A 15,735-nucleotide genomic window follows, 5' to 3' on the forward strand; every position below is an offset into this window, starting at 1 on the left:
AGTCTCAGCTCTCTGTGAAAGAAAGATCTACAACACTTCTGAAATATGCACAACTCCATTAAACAGAACAGCTCAGTAACTCAATTTGCATTTCCAGGGAAGTTTGGAGATGTCATATTCCGCTTTCCTGAGTGCCATGGACCAAAACGGTTTATCAGAAGGCAGTACTGGGGAACAGGCACTAAAGAAGACATCAGAAAGGTGACAGCAGGTACCATCAGAGGCAGAGAGAAATCTCCACAGCAAAAGCAACCCCAGGTGGCAGAACAAAAGTGCTCAGTTGCATTAGCACAGGAATGAGAGTTTTGGCTGCTCTTGTTAACTATGGCCATCTCCAGAACGTGGACACTGGCACAACAAACCAAACTCTAAAATAAAATCCTGATGCTGCCCAGTGAGTGCTGTCTTCAGTGGAGCCTGGAGTTTGTCCTCTGCTCATTAACCATCACCAAACAACACAAGTGGCTCATAAAGCTCAATTCCACACTCCCCTAACCAAGCAGCAGATTTATTTATTTTCTACTGTCACACAAGTGCCCTTACGTGATAGTTGGTGAGGGTGTCCCTGTTGCTGTACAATCCAGTTCCAAAGGGCTGTGGAGAATCACAATGTAGTCCAAGAGCTCATCCCCACCTTCCACAAATGGTGGAACTGTGAAAGAGAAAATCCACAAACAGAAACATTTAAGCATCAGAAATATCATGACAGTCTCTCTCAAATAGCAATGTTAAACACACACTGATTCATTGGGAAACTCAGTTTGTTTCTGAAGGGAAACATTTACCCAGTAATATTTTGTGGATTCAAATCATTCTTCTCATTTTTTTTTTTACTGTTACTCATTTGGTTGGTTTTCCCAGACTCTGTCAGAACAATCTTGTGAATGGGTGGGGATGGGGGGGGGCTTTTAGCACTCCCTGCCAGAAGAAGGAGAAAACAAAGGTGCAGAAGAACCTTTTCCAGGTCCTTCTTCACCCTGTCTCGTCCTCTCTGGGAAGGAAGCACTGCCACACAGCTCCTCACAGCTCCTCCACTGACCCAGACCAGTGGGATACACCTGGAGCAGCAGAATGGGTGCTCTTCTCCTGCATTCAATACTATGTTCTCCAAGAGAGCAATTCAAAGTTCATTACAGCTCATAAATAACTCCTGCCGTGTCAGGAGAAGGTGGTTCACGTTTTTGTACAATTCTTTTACCTCAGGACAGTCAGCAGGGACTGCTGAGATGCAAACTGTGGTAACAGATTCAAGGGATACAAAAGGAAAAGCATTTCTTCAAGAGAAGGTTCAAAATTTGCACAACACAATTCAGAGAAAGATGTCCTCTCCCAGAATTTTTAATGTGATATTTTTAATGGATACCCTTGGGGATCTATGATTTTCTTCTATGAAGGCAAGTTAGAAGAATTTTAGGGGTTACTGAGAATAATATTTACCAACCACATGCAAAAAAATCCTTCAAGAACTAACCTGAAAGCCTTCCAACTGTCCTGTAACCCTGGACAGCAAAGTTGTACAGTGCTCAGGTTCAACTAAATATGGAGCCTGATAACTGATCTTTCACAAACAAAAATACAAACACGGGGGTTTTTGGAATCTGTCCATATTAGGTTTATGGGAATGTGACAAATCAGTAGTTGTGCTGCTCACACACCTAAGATTTCAACTTCATACTTGATTTCTTGTTCCCCAGCTATGCTTGTGGCCACACACCAGTAGTGGCCCCGGTCGGCCTCGAGGGCGTTGAGGATCTCCAGCCTCTTCCCAGCAGCCAGGACACGGAGTCTGTCGCTGGCCTGCACGGGAACCCCATCCTTCAGCCAGGTCAGGAGAGGGGGAGGGTTGCCAGCAGCATTACACTCCAACGTCAGGGAATTCCCAGCAACCACCTGCCTGCTCTGGGCTGTGTCAGCATCGCCCTCGATCACCGGAGGAACTGGAAAAAGGAAAAAATACATTGCAAGCAATTAATTCTGTAGCCAGAAAATGAATTAAGAGCAAATGGGTTGGTTCCTCCCCCCACTTTGGCTCCATAAGCCATTCTGTCATGCAGGATTTCATGGGAGAATTTGCTGCTGGGGTGGGACAAGGCAAAGAGAAACAGAGAATTCGAATTTTTCACTTCAGTATTGACCAGTTGTATAACGCACAGGATCTGCAGGGCTTTGAGAGGGAAGAACTAAATACAAAAATGCCTCAAAAGGGCATTCTAAAGATCCCCTAGAGACTGGGTATTGCAGATAAGTATTGTTCAGCATACAGATGGGAATTCGAGAACATACAGGGCCAAGTCAGATATGGCAATGCACTTTCTGAGTCCTTTCTAATAACGAATGGCATGAAAGAAGGCTGTGTTCTCGCACCAACCCTATTCACAGTCTTTTTCAGCAGGATGCTCCAAAGGGCCACGGCAGACCTCGAGGATCAGGACGGTATCTACATTCGATATCGTACTGATGGAAGCCTTTTCAACCTAAGGTGACTGAAGGCCCACACCAAGACCTTAAACCATCTTGTCCAGGAGCTGCTTTATGCTGATGACGCCGCCCTTGTTGCCCACACAGAAGCAGCCCTGCAGCGTTTAACATCCTGCTTTGCAGATGCTGCTGAGCTCTTTGGGCTGGAAGTCAGCTTAAAGAAGACAGAAGTTCTCTATCAACCAGCACCTCAGGAAGTCTTCCTTCATCCCCATATCACCACTGGTGAATCAGAGCTCAAATCAGTCCAGCAGTTTAATTACCTGGGTAGCCTCATCTCCTCGGACGGTGAGATTGATGGGGAGATAGACAACAGGTTAGCAAAGGCATATAGTGCCTTCAGAAAGCTTCATAAAAGAGTTTGGTGAAATAAACACCTGAAGAAAAGCACCAAGATCAGTGTTTACAGAGCCATAGTGCTGTCTGCTCTCTTATACGGATCTGAATCATGGGTCATCTACCGCCACCACCTGCGACTCCTCGAACGCTTCCATCAACGCTGTCTCTGCACAATCCTAAACATCCACTGGGCAGATTATGTGACCAATGCATCTGTTCTAGAACAAGCAGCAGTCACAAGCATTGAGGCCATGTTGCTGAGAACACAGCTGTGTTGGGCAGGGCACGTCTCAAGGATGAAGGACCAACCACCCCTCCCTAAGATCTTGCTCTATGGTGAACTTGCCACTGGCTGTCGCAAGAGAGGAGCCCCGAAGAAAAGATACAAGGACTCCCTGAAACAACATCTCAACCTTGGCCATATTGATCAACAGAACTGGTCTATTCTGGCCTCCAATCAGGAGGTCTGGAGACACACCATCTATAACGCTGCTGATGCCTTTGAGAACGCAGCAGGATCACCCTTGAAGACAAAAGACAGCGCAGAAAGAATCATGCCTTGCAGAATTCACCACCTAAGGAGTCTTTCTGCTGTGCCTTTTGCAACCGGACATGCCTATCTCGTATTGGCCTTATTAGCCACCAGCGTGTTTGTAACAAACGTGGATAGAGCCCTCCCCAAATCTTTGTTCGCAAAGCCTGGCCATGGAGATGAGTGAGATGATGACAGAGAGAAGAAACAGTGCAGCAGAAGAAAGTGTGGTACCAAGGCTGGTGAAGGGACTTTGGACATGGGCATGGAGGGATAGAAAAGAGATGATGGCTTTAAACTACCAGAGGGCAGGGTTAGGTGGGATATTGGGAAGGAATTGTTGGCTGGGAGGGTGGGGAGGCCCTGGCACAGGTTGCCCAGAGAAGCTGTGGCTGCCCCTGGATCCCTGCAAGTGTCCAAGGCCATACTGGACAGGGCTTGGAGTAACCTGGGCTAGTGGAAGGTGTCCCTGCCCAGGGCAGGGGGTGGAACTGAGGGATGTTTAAGGTGCCTTCCAACCCAAACCATTCGAGGATTCCATGAACCAAAGAGCTTTTTGAGAGTCCCACAAAGCAGAGGGTCTAAATCTCCTGTCCATGGCCCTGCTCAAAGAGGCCAGCCTTCAAACACAGTCCCTGCCAGGCTGCAGAGGCAGCAGAGCTCTCCCAGTGCAGCTGTAACCCAAACCCCCAGCTCAGGAGCTGTCCCTCACCGTACACATCCACGTGGAACACCTTCTCTGCCGCGCCGGCCGCGCTGCTCACACGACACGTGTACCTGGCAGAGTCCGACACCCGGGCACGAGGGATCTGCAGGAACTGCCCCCTGTCCACGTACAGAGCCTGGGGGCTGGAGAGAAGGGGGTGCCCGTCCTTGTACCAGGTGATGGTGGGGACAGGGATGCCCTTGGCCTCGCATTCCAGGCTGATGAGGTTGTTGAGCAGCGCCGACACCTCCGTGGTAACGTTCCCTCCTTTGATACTGGGAGGGACTGTTTCAAAAGACAAAACAGCAGCATTAAAGCCTTGGGTTACAAAGATGTGCAGATTTAAATGAAACATCAGAATGCTGTAAGAACAAAATATTTTAATCAGACTTCCAACCCTTCCTGCTGTATTTTGGTTGTTTTTTTCCTCAGCGGAGTAGATCACAGAATCACAATCACAGATTCACTGAGGGTGGAAAAGACCTCTGAGACCATCCAGTCCAACCTTTGACCCAACCCCATCTTGTCACCCAGACCATGGCACTGATGCCACATCCAGGCTCTGCTTAAACACCTCCAGGGGCGGGGACTCCACCCCCTCCCTGGGCAGCCCATTCCAAGGGCTGATCCCTCTCTTTGGGAAGAACTGCTTCCTGATTCCAACCTAAACTGCCCTGGCACAGCTTGAGACTGTGCCCTCATGTCCTACTGCTGGTTGACTGGGAAAAGAGATATATCACCTGTACAGCTCTCCAAGGCAACACAGGGTAGAAAGCACAAAGACAACACAACAAAAAGGGCCACCAGGCTCCAACCTGTGCCAAGTTAGGGCCTCCATGCATCCTGCAATGCATCTGGACACCCCTCTTCCCTGTCTCCAAGGCGTAAAGAAAGAGCAATCCCTGTATCTCTGGAGAGGTGCATCCTCCCAGTAAGGAACCTGCCATTAAAAATACCAGATACACCCAAGAGCCCCGACAGCTGCAGCAGGAACTGCTCAGGGCTCCAAACTTCTGAGGATGAAGTCACTTTGAGACTAAATATGAGCTTAACAGTCTTGCTTTATGCTCCTATTTTTGAAACTTTTTGGCCCACAGTCATTTCCCTTGCTCACTGGGCAGCAGGACTCAGATTCTTCTAGCAAACAAGCTCTGGTGTAAATCAGCCAATATAAAGAGTCCGTAAATCTCTATAGAAGTAATAAAAACAGAGTGCAATTGGCAACGAGTAAATTTATGACTGCTGAGAGTACCAGACACATCTGGCAGACACATTGACTCCTGTGCTGCCAAAAACGCTCAGCACATCCACGGATTCCACTGACTTCCATAGTGGTCACTGAAAACCCCACTGCAGAGATGTAAAGCAAAGTGTCCGTGGACGGATCTACACCTGAGATGGGTCTTGCAGATTATCAAACCACAATGAAACATTTTACTAATTAAACATTTCTTGTTGCCAAAAAACCTAAATCCATAAAACACGCTGAAACAAACCCAGAGCAAAGGTAAATGCATTTCTCTATCAGCAAACGCTGACAGAGGATCCACAGAAATGGGGACTGGTTTTAATATGGTGTTTTGGGAAAATATTAAACTCAAAAATATGGTTAAACTGCTAAAACAAAGTGAGAACGAGCAAGAATTAGCATCTAGGCTGCTCACTTACTCTGTGGGCTTCTGTTTGTGCAGCCAGGATTAATGAGAAATTTAAAAGTAAAGAGGTGTTCCAATCTACTATCACGAGTTCACCTCTCTTGCCTGAAGAACTGAAGTAAATCTACTCATCCGTGAGAGTTTTACTTGGGGGCCTTTTTATTCCTCTAATCTCCCAACAGCCACAATCACCTGCAAGTTGTGCCAGCATTTTCTTTGTTCCTGCTGGACACAGGCTTGCCCATGGCTGGTGTACAGGCAGTGTGCTGTGGTTGCTCCATACTTCAGGAATGTCCCACCACGCTACCTGAAGATCATCTGGAATATTCTTCTTCAAACACTATTTAGGTCTGACTCTCACTGGTTTTGCACTTTGCTTTATACTTTTGCATTAACTTTAACTTATTCCTGGCTGAATTTACTCCTAACTCTAACTAAAGGAAAATAAGACCACAAGTATATTAAAACAAAAATCTTCTAATTCATTTTCTTCTTCATAAGACAGATCAAAATTCAGCTGAAACTAATTAATAGCAGAATTTGAGAAAGCTTGTCAAGATTTTTGTCTCTCAAGAGTTAGAAAATTATAAAAAGCACAAAACCACCACTTAAAGGCCAAGTCTGCAAAGTCTGCACCCATACTTGACTTGATATGTATAAATGCTCAAAAAGGATCTCTTTGTCAACAAATGAATATTAAGTTATGCTTGTTTCAGTAAAGTTTCTTTTTTGAATGGATCTACTCAGACAAATACAAATTAAGGATCTGATCCTGCAAAATTCGCGTGCATCTGAGCATCTCCATTCCAAAAAGAAACCTTATGAGTAAAATCCAAGGATGTTCCAGGGCATTCTGTAAACTCACCGTGGACAATGAGCTTGACCTCCTTGACTTGTTTGCCAGCAGTGTTGGTGGCACTGCACTGGTAACGACCCTTGTCACCCCTTCGAACACTCCTGATGTGCAGAACTTGATCTCTGTCCAGAAGCTCAACATTGGGATCTCCCAGAAACAAGGGCCTGAAATAGAGAGTGTTTTGCTTCCCAGAACACTGACCCCATCCTTTCAGCAGTAATTTAAACTGACAGTAAGATGAAGAGATCCTTTAGTGGCAGAAATTATCCCATTCCAGAGAACCATTTAGCACTAAATTAACAGCATTAAGCACAAGAAACACCATCAAGTGACAAATTATTATAATTAACTCTATTCTTAGTTTTTAGAAGAAAACAAACCACAAAAATTACTTCACTCAGGTCATCCAGGATGCCAGCATCAGAGCCAGAGTCCTATGCTTGACCTCAGCTCTTTTTCCTAGTCATGCCAGCCCTTGGCTGATAACAAAATGTCAGCTACTAGTTGAAAGTGTCAAAATATCCACACCAAAGAGTAAGGAATTGTCACAGCAGGATATCTGTGAGTACTAACCCATGTCTGTACTGAACTATATTGTTAAACACCAAAAACACAGCACAGCTGGATTTTCAGCTAATAGTTAAGCCACTAAGAATCCTTCTCCTGGTGTGCTTTCCTGGAGGATGAGATGAGGAATGGAAACATGTATATATGCATATATAACCTTTAATGTATATGTGCAGAGGTGCACAAGGCACTAGCTAGAAAAATGTCAAACACGTCAGCTAAACTGCATTTTAACTAATGATATGTTTAAAATAATCCAGATAGAATAACCATGGCATAAACTCAAAGAAATGGCTGAGTTTATAATCAAATGCTTCAAGCGTTGTCTGGTTTAAAATATCCTAAATGTGTTCTGCAAGTGCCAGTCAGGGGAGAGTTCACAAAGATGAGCAGGAGGTTAACTTTTAATTAAAGGACTCACCAGCTCACACCACCCCAAGTTCTATCTGATGACAACTTAACACTAAGTAGTCAAACCAGAGTGTGCAGGTACAGTGCTCTTCCTCCCCATGTTCCAGGGCAGGAACAACCCAGGCACAAACCTCAAAGGCTGTAACACACTCACTTGCCATCTTTGAACCAGTGAATGTCAGGAACAGGGAAGCCTTTGGCTCTGCATTCCAGGCTGATTTCCTGGTTGAGGATGACTGCAACTTCCCCAGGGGTATCAGTACCTATTATGCTCGGGGGAACTTCAGAAAGACAAACATTAAGGAAGAACAGTGAGTGGAAGAATCTATTCATAATGAGTTGAAATTTACTGCCTGCTTAAATATCAACTGTTTTTCCAATCACCAACTTACAAAAAAACCCAAACAAAACAAAAACCATGAACTGACCTAGTATATCCAGGTTAAACAGCTTCTCAGAACTTCCTGCCACATTTATGGCTTTGCAGGAATATTGTCCAGCGTCCTCAGTAGCAGCTTTCAGGAGCTTCAGTATCTTCCCATTGTGCAAAATCTGGACAGCACTGCTTTCCACAACCTTAAAAGAACCCAAGACATCAGCCTTATGTGATCCAAGTTACATCAGCCAAACAGCACAGCTGGATTTTTATAAGAAAATGGTAGTTTTAGGTTTAGGGATAATCTGTTTCCCCTCTCAGTTACAGCACTAATCCCCTGCACTGCTGCAATCTGTTCAATATGGTTTGGAGCTCACAGCAGGCAAGGGGGGAACCAAAGAAACCCTCCATCCATCAGCAAGGGGCAGTCACAAAGTGCATAAAGGGCTCTCTCCTCATCTGAAACTGTGACTTCTCAGCTACAACTGGGAGCAGAGGACTTAAGGATAAATCCTGAGGAATTCAAATAGCCTCCAACAGTTCTTATTTCTCCACTCATAAAATAAAGAAAATAGCATAGTTGGTCCCGTCTGGAAGGACTCTGGCATCCACAATACTGGAAGATTATTAAGGCTAATTCCTAAGGGAATCCTGAAAATAAAGAGCTTACTTTTGACTTATTGAATTCATGGATGAATCATATTTAGCTGGTTTTTTGTGGAGGTGTTCTTAGTGCACTGTTAAGCACATAAAGGCAGGTACATGTATTTACTTCAGTGAGTTTTCACACCTAGCACTTCAAAGTCCCCCCAAAACTGAGTGAGGCTGCCTAATTTCAGTAATCACACATACCTGGATATCTTCTTTATACCAGGAGATGACTGGGAAGGGGTTACCAGTTACTTCACAGAAGAGACTTACAGGGTGATGAACAACCACAGATGTGTTTGTCACCTTTTCTTGATCTCTAATTTCAGGAGGAACTGCAAGAAAACCCAAAGTCATGATTTCCCACTTCCTCCTTCCTCCCCACTGTCAAGGACCACCGTAATCCAAATTTCTTAAACCCTTTTCATTCCCTCCTCAATGTTTCCTTTTGCCTCTGGGCATATCTTCCTATGTCTTTTCTTATTCTTCTCATAAAACAGTCTTCTCGTGCCCAGTAACAGACTCCCAGGGAAATTCACTCCAACAGAACAACCATCAACATTTTTAATCTTAATACTGAATCTTAATGTTATTTAACCTTAAATTTAATCTTAAAATCTCCTGTTACTTGTTCAGCAACATTTGTTTAGCAAAGGAAGCAGATTCCAGAGTCATCCTTTCTCTTCACTGCTCCAGTCATGTTCCAGAACACCTGTCTAATATTTATCCCACTATGGATGCAAACAGAATGGCCTTATGTGGTGGATTAGAAAATCCCAACCCACTGACAAGTCCTGCTGGCACAGGATGGAATTCCTGCTTTTCTCAGGATAAAGATAAGGATATAATAATCCTGCTCACAGGCATCAGCACTATCATGGGAAGTGAACAAGGTTGGAGTAAAAGTGCTCTGTACAAATCAATACCTTAAGGTCACCCTTGGAGTTTTTGTTTTCTAATGAGGATTCTGGAAGAAGAATATCAGGAACAAAAGTTCTCCTATCCTATGTTTAATCATATAAATAACTTTTCTCATATTTAGATCTCTAATGCAGACCTATCCCCCAATCTTTAATCTCTACAGTACAAAAGTCTTCATTTGTTATTTGCATTGAAGATTTCAAGTATAAATAGTCTGAGATGCACCTGGCTCCTTGAGCAAAACAAAGATGGTTTGTTCATAAAGTCATGGAGAACAGAAACAACAGAAAAAAACCACAGAGAACATCTGAATAATAGAAATGCAAGTAGTCAGATCAGCTTTTATCATCTAACGGTACATAGGCAGACCTGGGCATGCAATTCCCAACAATAACATCAAAGAGATTCTTCCAAAGCAGTTCCCAAGGGTTGTGTTTGTTCTTTACCGTTCACTTTGAGGCTGTATTTCCTCTCAGTGCTCCCAGCCTCGTTGGTGGCCACACACACGTAGTCCCCGCTGTGCGAGGGGGTGACAGCAGCGATGACCAGCAGTGTCCCGTCCTCCAGCACGGCAGTGCCTGGCTCTCTGCCCGTCAGCTCCCTCCCGTTATGGAGCCATCTGATGGCAGGCTTTGGAACACCTAACGAGGCAAAGGTGAGACTGCCACAAACGCTTCCCTCGGCTCAGAACAAGAGAGGTTCACACAATTCCTGCTGCGTGCTGGAAGTCTCACTGCAAGGACAACACATGTCCTTCCAAGAGGAAGCCCCAGCTGCTACAGGATGATTTTAACACGAAAAATCTTAGTCCCAAACATTATAAAATCCTTTTGGCTTGCAGTGACTTTCCACAAAACTTCCACACACGGTGGTTATTTAAATTACCATTAGTTTGAGTTTTTCCAAATAAAGTATATATGGAAAATACTGTGTGGATTGGACATTTTTACAGAAACTTAGTAATTTTCAAAGGTCAACAGCAAAAGATACTTCTGGAAGTGGGAGCAGTGGCACACACCTCTTGCAGGGCACGGGAATGCCACGCGCTGGTTTGCCACTCTCTCTTGGAAGGGACTGTTGTATGGAGGGTCCAGCTCCTCGATACTGGGAGACTCTGAAAGAAAATCAGACCCCAAAAACTTCTTGATCTCTGCTCCCAAATGTAAAAATACAGTTTGGCAATACACAACACTCAGTCTCTCCCATCCACACGAGGTCAGACTCCAATAACCCCCTTTACACTGACTGGAATGTGTATCATACGAGCAGTCTTATTTCAATGGGAATATTCAGGAAGCAAGCGATACAAAGAGGCTTTCAAATGTGACTGCAAATGGTTCTCTTGAAAACCTGCTATATTTATTTTGAAGGCAGTGTTTCTGAATAATTGAAAAATACTACTGAAACTGCTTTTCCCCAAACATTGGTGCTACTGCCATCCTTTGTTCTTGAGTCTCATTTCGAACTCATGTGCAGGATGACAATACACAGAGAATATTATCTATAATTACATAAAGTTACTGAGAGTTCTTTGTTGTCCGTAAAAAGTGTTTCTCAGCACCTCTAATCCAAAGGGATCAGAACCCTGCCTTTACACTATTGCAAAGAAGAAATAGTTCCTGCTCAGCTGAAGTCAGTCACGCTCCACCGATGTCTGTGACCCCATGACAGGTGAGGAGTTACACTATGGATTTAAACTGGCACATTGACCACTGTTACCCCATCACCATTGCAACACCATCTTGTTATTTAAATACATAGAGAGAGAGGGTTTCTTTTTTCTCATTTCTGCAAACTCTCCAAAGACTATTTGCTTATTCTGATTTTCCTTAGTTAACATCAGGACATAACATCTAAACCAGATGTGGATGTTACTTCACGTGACAGTCGGCAGGAAGAGCACTGCCCTCCCAGACACCAAGCGGAGAGCACTGGCACGAGATCCCTGCTGGCCAGGCAGGAGCAGAGTACCTGGCCAGGCAGGAGCACAGTACCTGGCCAGGCAGGAGCAGAGTACCTGGCCAGGCAGGAGCACAGTACCTGGCCAGGCAGGAGCACAGTACCTGGCCAGGCAGGAGCAGAGTACCTGGCCAGGCAGGAGCACAGTACCTGGCCAGGCAGGGGCACAGTACCTGGCCAGGCAGGAGCAGAATACCTGGTCAGGCAGGAGCAGAGTACCTGGTCAGGCAGGAGCACAGTACCTGGCCAGGCAGGAGCACAGTACCTGGCCAGGCAGGGGCACAGTACCTGGCCAGGCAGGAGCACAGTACCTGGCCAGGCAGGGGCACAGTACCTGGCCAGGCAGGAGCACAGTACCTGGCCAGGCAGGAGCACAGTACCTGGCCAGGCAGGGGCACAGTACCTGGCCAGGCAGGAGCACAGTACCTGGCCAGGCAGGGGCACAGTACCTGGCCAGGAGCACAGTACCTGGCCAGGCAGGGGCACAGTACCTGGCCAGGCAGGGGCACAGTACCTGGCCAGGCAGGAGCACAGTACCTGGCCAGGCAGGGGCACAGTACCTTGCACATGCAGGGTGAGCTCGGCCGTGTCGGTGCCGGCGGCGTTGCTGGCCACACACGTGTAGGTGCCGGCGTCGGGGGCCTGGGCACTGCTGATGGCCAGGGCACCGTCCAGCCCCAGCCTGAACTGCCCCCCGCCCACGGGCACGGCAGCCCTGCCCCTGAGCCAGGTGACCGACGGGGCAGGGACCCCCTGGGCACTGCAGGGGAGCTCCACACGGTGCCCGGCCTGCACCTTCAGGACTCGAGGGCCACGCTGGATCCTGGGAGGCACTGAGGGACAGAAGTGGGAGAAAAACAACGTACGAGATCATTCTTAAGGCAGAGAGAGTTGGGGGGGGGTTCTCCTGGAGAAGGGAAGGCTCTGGGGAGACCTGAGAGCCCCTTCTAGTGCCCAAAGGGGATCCAGGAGAGCTGGAGAGGGACTTTGGATAAGGAAATGGAGTGACAGGACAAGGGGGAATGGCTTCCCACTGCCAGAGGGAAGGATTAGATGGGATATTGGGAAGGAATCCTTCCCTGTGAGGGTGGTGAGGCCCTGGCACAGGTTGCCCAGAGAAGCTGTGGCTGCCTCTGGATCCCTGGAAGTGTCCAAGGCCAGGTTGGACGGGGCTTGGAGCAACCTGGGCTAGTGGAAGGTGTCCCTGCCCATGGCAGGGGGTGGCACTGGGTGACCTTTAACACTCCCAACCCAAACCATTCTATGATCCCATGAAATTCTTTTCCACTTTTATTATTTTAGAAAATGTCCTTCTTTGTTCACCAAACCCCAGTTTCCTCAGGAGACTATGGAAGCAGACCTGCATGTTCTCTGCACAGAATAGGATGCAAGATATCTGGTGCTTGACTTATTTGAAGAAGTCACATTTCAAATTCCACTGCATGACTCCCATGAGCACTGAAATACTCTCAGAGCACATTTGAAGAGTTGTAGGTACTGACTCCTCATGACAGAAAACAATTCAAAAGCTTTTATGATAAAGTTAATCACATTTTCCTTTTGACATTTTAATTTCCTTCCCCTAATCCCTGATCTTTGTACTCTTCCAAACACAAGTTCAGACAGGGAGATAAAATATGACTGGAAGTGATTTTCCTGGTCCTAAAGAATAATCTAAATCCACCCTAAGTCTTTTGCCGCAATGTTTTTCTTTCTAAGGATTGTTGGCAATAAAAAGACTTAAAAGAATGTCTGAAACAATAAGTGACATTTTTCCAGACGTGTCACTGTGTGAGTGGGTAAGAGAAGGAGGTTGGGACCCCAGTGTGGGGAGAGCAGGGGAGAGACAAGGGAGTGACATGGGATGATTGAAGGAAAGGGGAAGCTCTGCATGATGCAAAATTCCATGTGGAAACTTGTGGTTGATTAACCTTGGAGTCCCAACTCACCATGTACACTGAGCCTCACGGACTGAGTCACGTTCCCAGCAATATTTGTGGCGACACAGAGATACATTCCACTGTCTGAAACTTGGGTCTCGCTGATCTTCATTGACCCCGAGGGTAGGAAAGTGTGTCTGGAAAAATAAGAAGCAGATAAACCATATAAACACGTATGGAAAGGTGAATGACCTCTACTTACACACTGCTAACAACTGCTGTGAGCTCCAGTAACAGTGTTCTGTGCCATGTCACTCAACTCTGACTTACATTTACTCATTTTTTCTCCTTACTGAGCTACTACATTCAGAATACACAGCAAACATCTAAAATCTAAGCTCCAAATTACAAAATTTGAATTCTAGCTATTTATAAGACACTATAATGTGACAGAGGCAAAGAAATGGAGCTCAAAAGTTTTTGCTCAGCCCAGGTCAGTGAGGTCAGAAAGTCAAATAACTTCTCATACTGCTTCATCCTGGCAAAAAATGCTATCAGGCTGACTCAGGATGGAAGAGAGGTTCTGATTCAAAACTGGCACTTCTGATATTTCCTGCAACTCTGACATTATCAACACAATGCTCCCACCAACTGAGCCAATGTTTCATGATTCCTTCTCTGCTGCCCATATCTTTCCAAACATTTTTGGGGTTTTTTTCTTAATAACCCCAAAAGACAAATTGCTGGGGCTACTTCTCCCTCTTGATTTTGTCCAGTAATTACATTTGCTTTCTGATAAAAGTGCCTTCCTTTCTGATTTCCCTCTTCCTCTGTTTACTGTACACATTGCTAACACAACATTTGGGTGGTCTCAAACCATTTTGTTTGGATTAATCTTTAACTTTTGCTGCCATCTGTAAACAATTTTATGGAATGGGCTGAGCTGGACTTCAGTTACTCTGGATAACTTGGATCTCACCACAACAGCCATGAGCAAGTAGCCTAATTTATCAATGTCTCCTGAGGTAAAACAAGGACAAGGGACCAGGAATGCAGATCTGTCAGTGCAGGCAAGTACTCACAGGACACAGTAGAGAATTCCACATGGATGACTACCCACAACCCAAGTGCCTGTGCACGAGCCTCCTTCACCAGACACGGTGGCCAAGGAGCTGCTGAGGCTGTCCCACATTGGAATGGCTCCAATGTGCAGATCTGGCCACAAGGGAATCTGCCTGATTCCTTAATTCAGCTCAGACACTGGTTGATCCTTCCATGGATCACTGGGAGACACCAACAGGCACAGCCATCACCACAGTGTGCCTGTGCCTGGCCCTACCATTCCCTGTCCTATGGATACAGCTGGAGGGACCTGGAACACCAGGAAGCACCAGCACAGCCCGTGACAGTCGCTGGCACTTCAATGGAGAACATCCAAGGATAATCAGCTGCTTGTCCTGTCTCCCCCCTTGTTCTGGACCACACTAAAACAAGGAGGGAGAACTCCAACCCTGCTCCACACTGCACACAGGACAGGTCCCAGCTCCTCGTTCTCTCAGGCTGTCAGCTCAACACTTCACAAGCATTTAGTTGTGCTTTCACATGTTCAGGAATATCTGGAGAGGTTTTGGATCTGAAACACGGTGAGCAATGAGCCCTTGTGAGCACACCCAAACATTTATTGTCATCTGTATCCTGCTGACAGCCCAGAACTCATCTGAATCACAGACAGTGCTCCCCCAAGCACAAACATGAAGTGCATAAGGAAAGAAAACCAGTTTTTAAACATCTCTAATCATGGCCAGGTGATGTGGGTCCCTGGGCACCAGCACAGCATGAACAGAACAGGATCTCTTCCATCCTGGTCCCCTGAGATTGCACACAAGCACCCTGGGAACGGGAGCTGTGCAGGGATGTATCCTTGGGAAAGAGGGTTTCAAGAGCCAGCACACGAAGTCATCAGGCAGGACAATGCAACACCTTCTGAGTGATCCTGAGGCAATCAGGAGTCACACCCCTCCCACAACCCTGACAGTTCAGAGGCCGTTTCACTTCCCTTTGGTTTTCATCAGACGTTGTTACCTTGGAGAGAAGGGAGATATGAGCTGCATTTCTCTGGCCCAGCTAATGATGGGGGGTGGCAAACTCTTCACTTCACAGGGCAGTGTGACATCTTCCCCTGCAGTCACTGAGACCTCAATGGGTGCATTTCCCTGCTGGTCTCCAGGCCTGGACACTCTGGGTTTCACTATAACATGGAACACATTAAGAAGCTGCAATGAATAAACACATTTGCACAAATGTAACACCATACAATTTGACTTCAGAGCAAACATCTACTTTTTTATCAGGTATAAAATATTACAATCCTATTTTTAATGACTTGTCTGCAGCAGAGATAAATCCC

The 15,735-nt window shown here is 46.1% G+C and overlaps 1 protein-coding gene across 1 annotated transcript in view; it reads right to left on the reverse strand.

Moving 5' to 3' along the window:
• Window positions 1–15,735, reverse strand: part of HMCN1 (hemicentin 1) — a 162,819-nt gene that overhangs the window by 81,780 nt on the left and 65,304 nt on the right. Inside the window, 12 exon segments of the mRNA XM_032697092.1 lie at window positions 544–652; window positions 1,656–1,937; window positions 4,062–4,340; window positions 6,576–6,730; window positions 7,699–7,825; window positions 7,973–8,120; window positions 8,773–8,903; window positions 9,936–10,130; window positions 10,508–10,603; window positions 12,009–12,281; window positions 13,398–13,525; window positions 15,411–15,576. Of these exon segments, the coding sequence (XP_032552983.1) occupies window positions 544–652; window positions 1,656–1,937; window positions 4,062–4,340; window positions 6,576–6,730; window positions 7,699–7,825; window positions 7,973–8,120; window positions 8,773–8,903; window positions 9,936–10,130; window positions 10,508–10,603; window positions 12,009–12,281; window positions 13,398–13,525; window positions 15,411–15,576 (2,089 nt within the window).

The sequence above is a fragment of the Chiroxiphia lanceolata genome, chromosome 9 (assembly GCF_009829145.1).
Source record: "Chiroxiphia lanceolata isolate bChiLan1 chromosome 9, bChiLan1.pri, whole genome shotgun sequence".
NCBI lineage: Eukaryota > Metazoa > Chordata > Aves > Passeriformes > Pipridae > Chiroxiphia > Chiroxiphia lanceolata.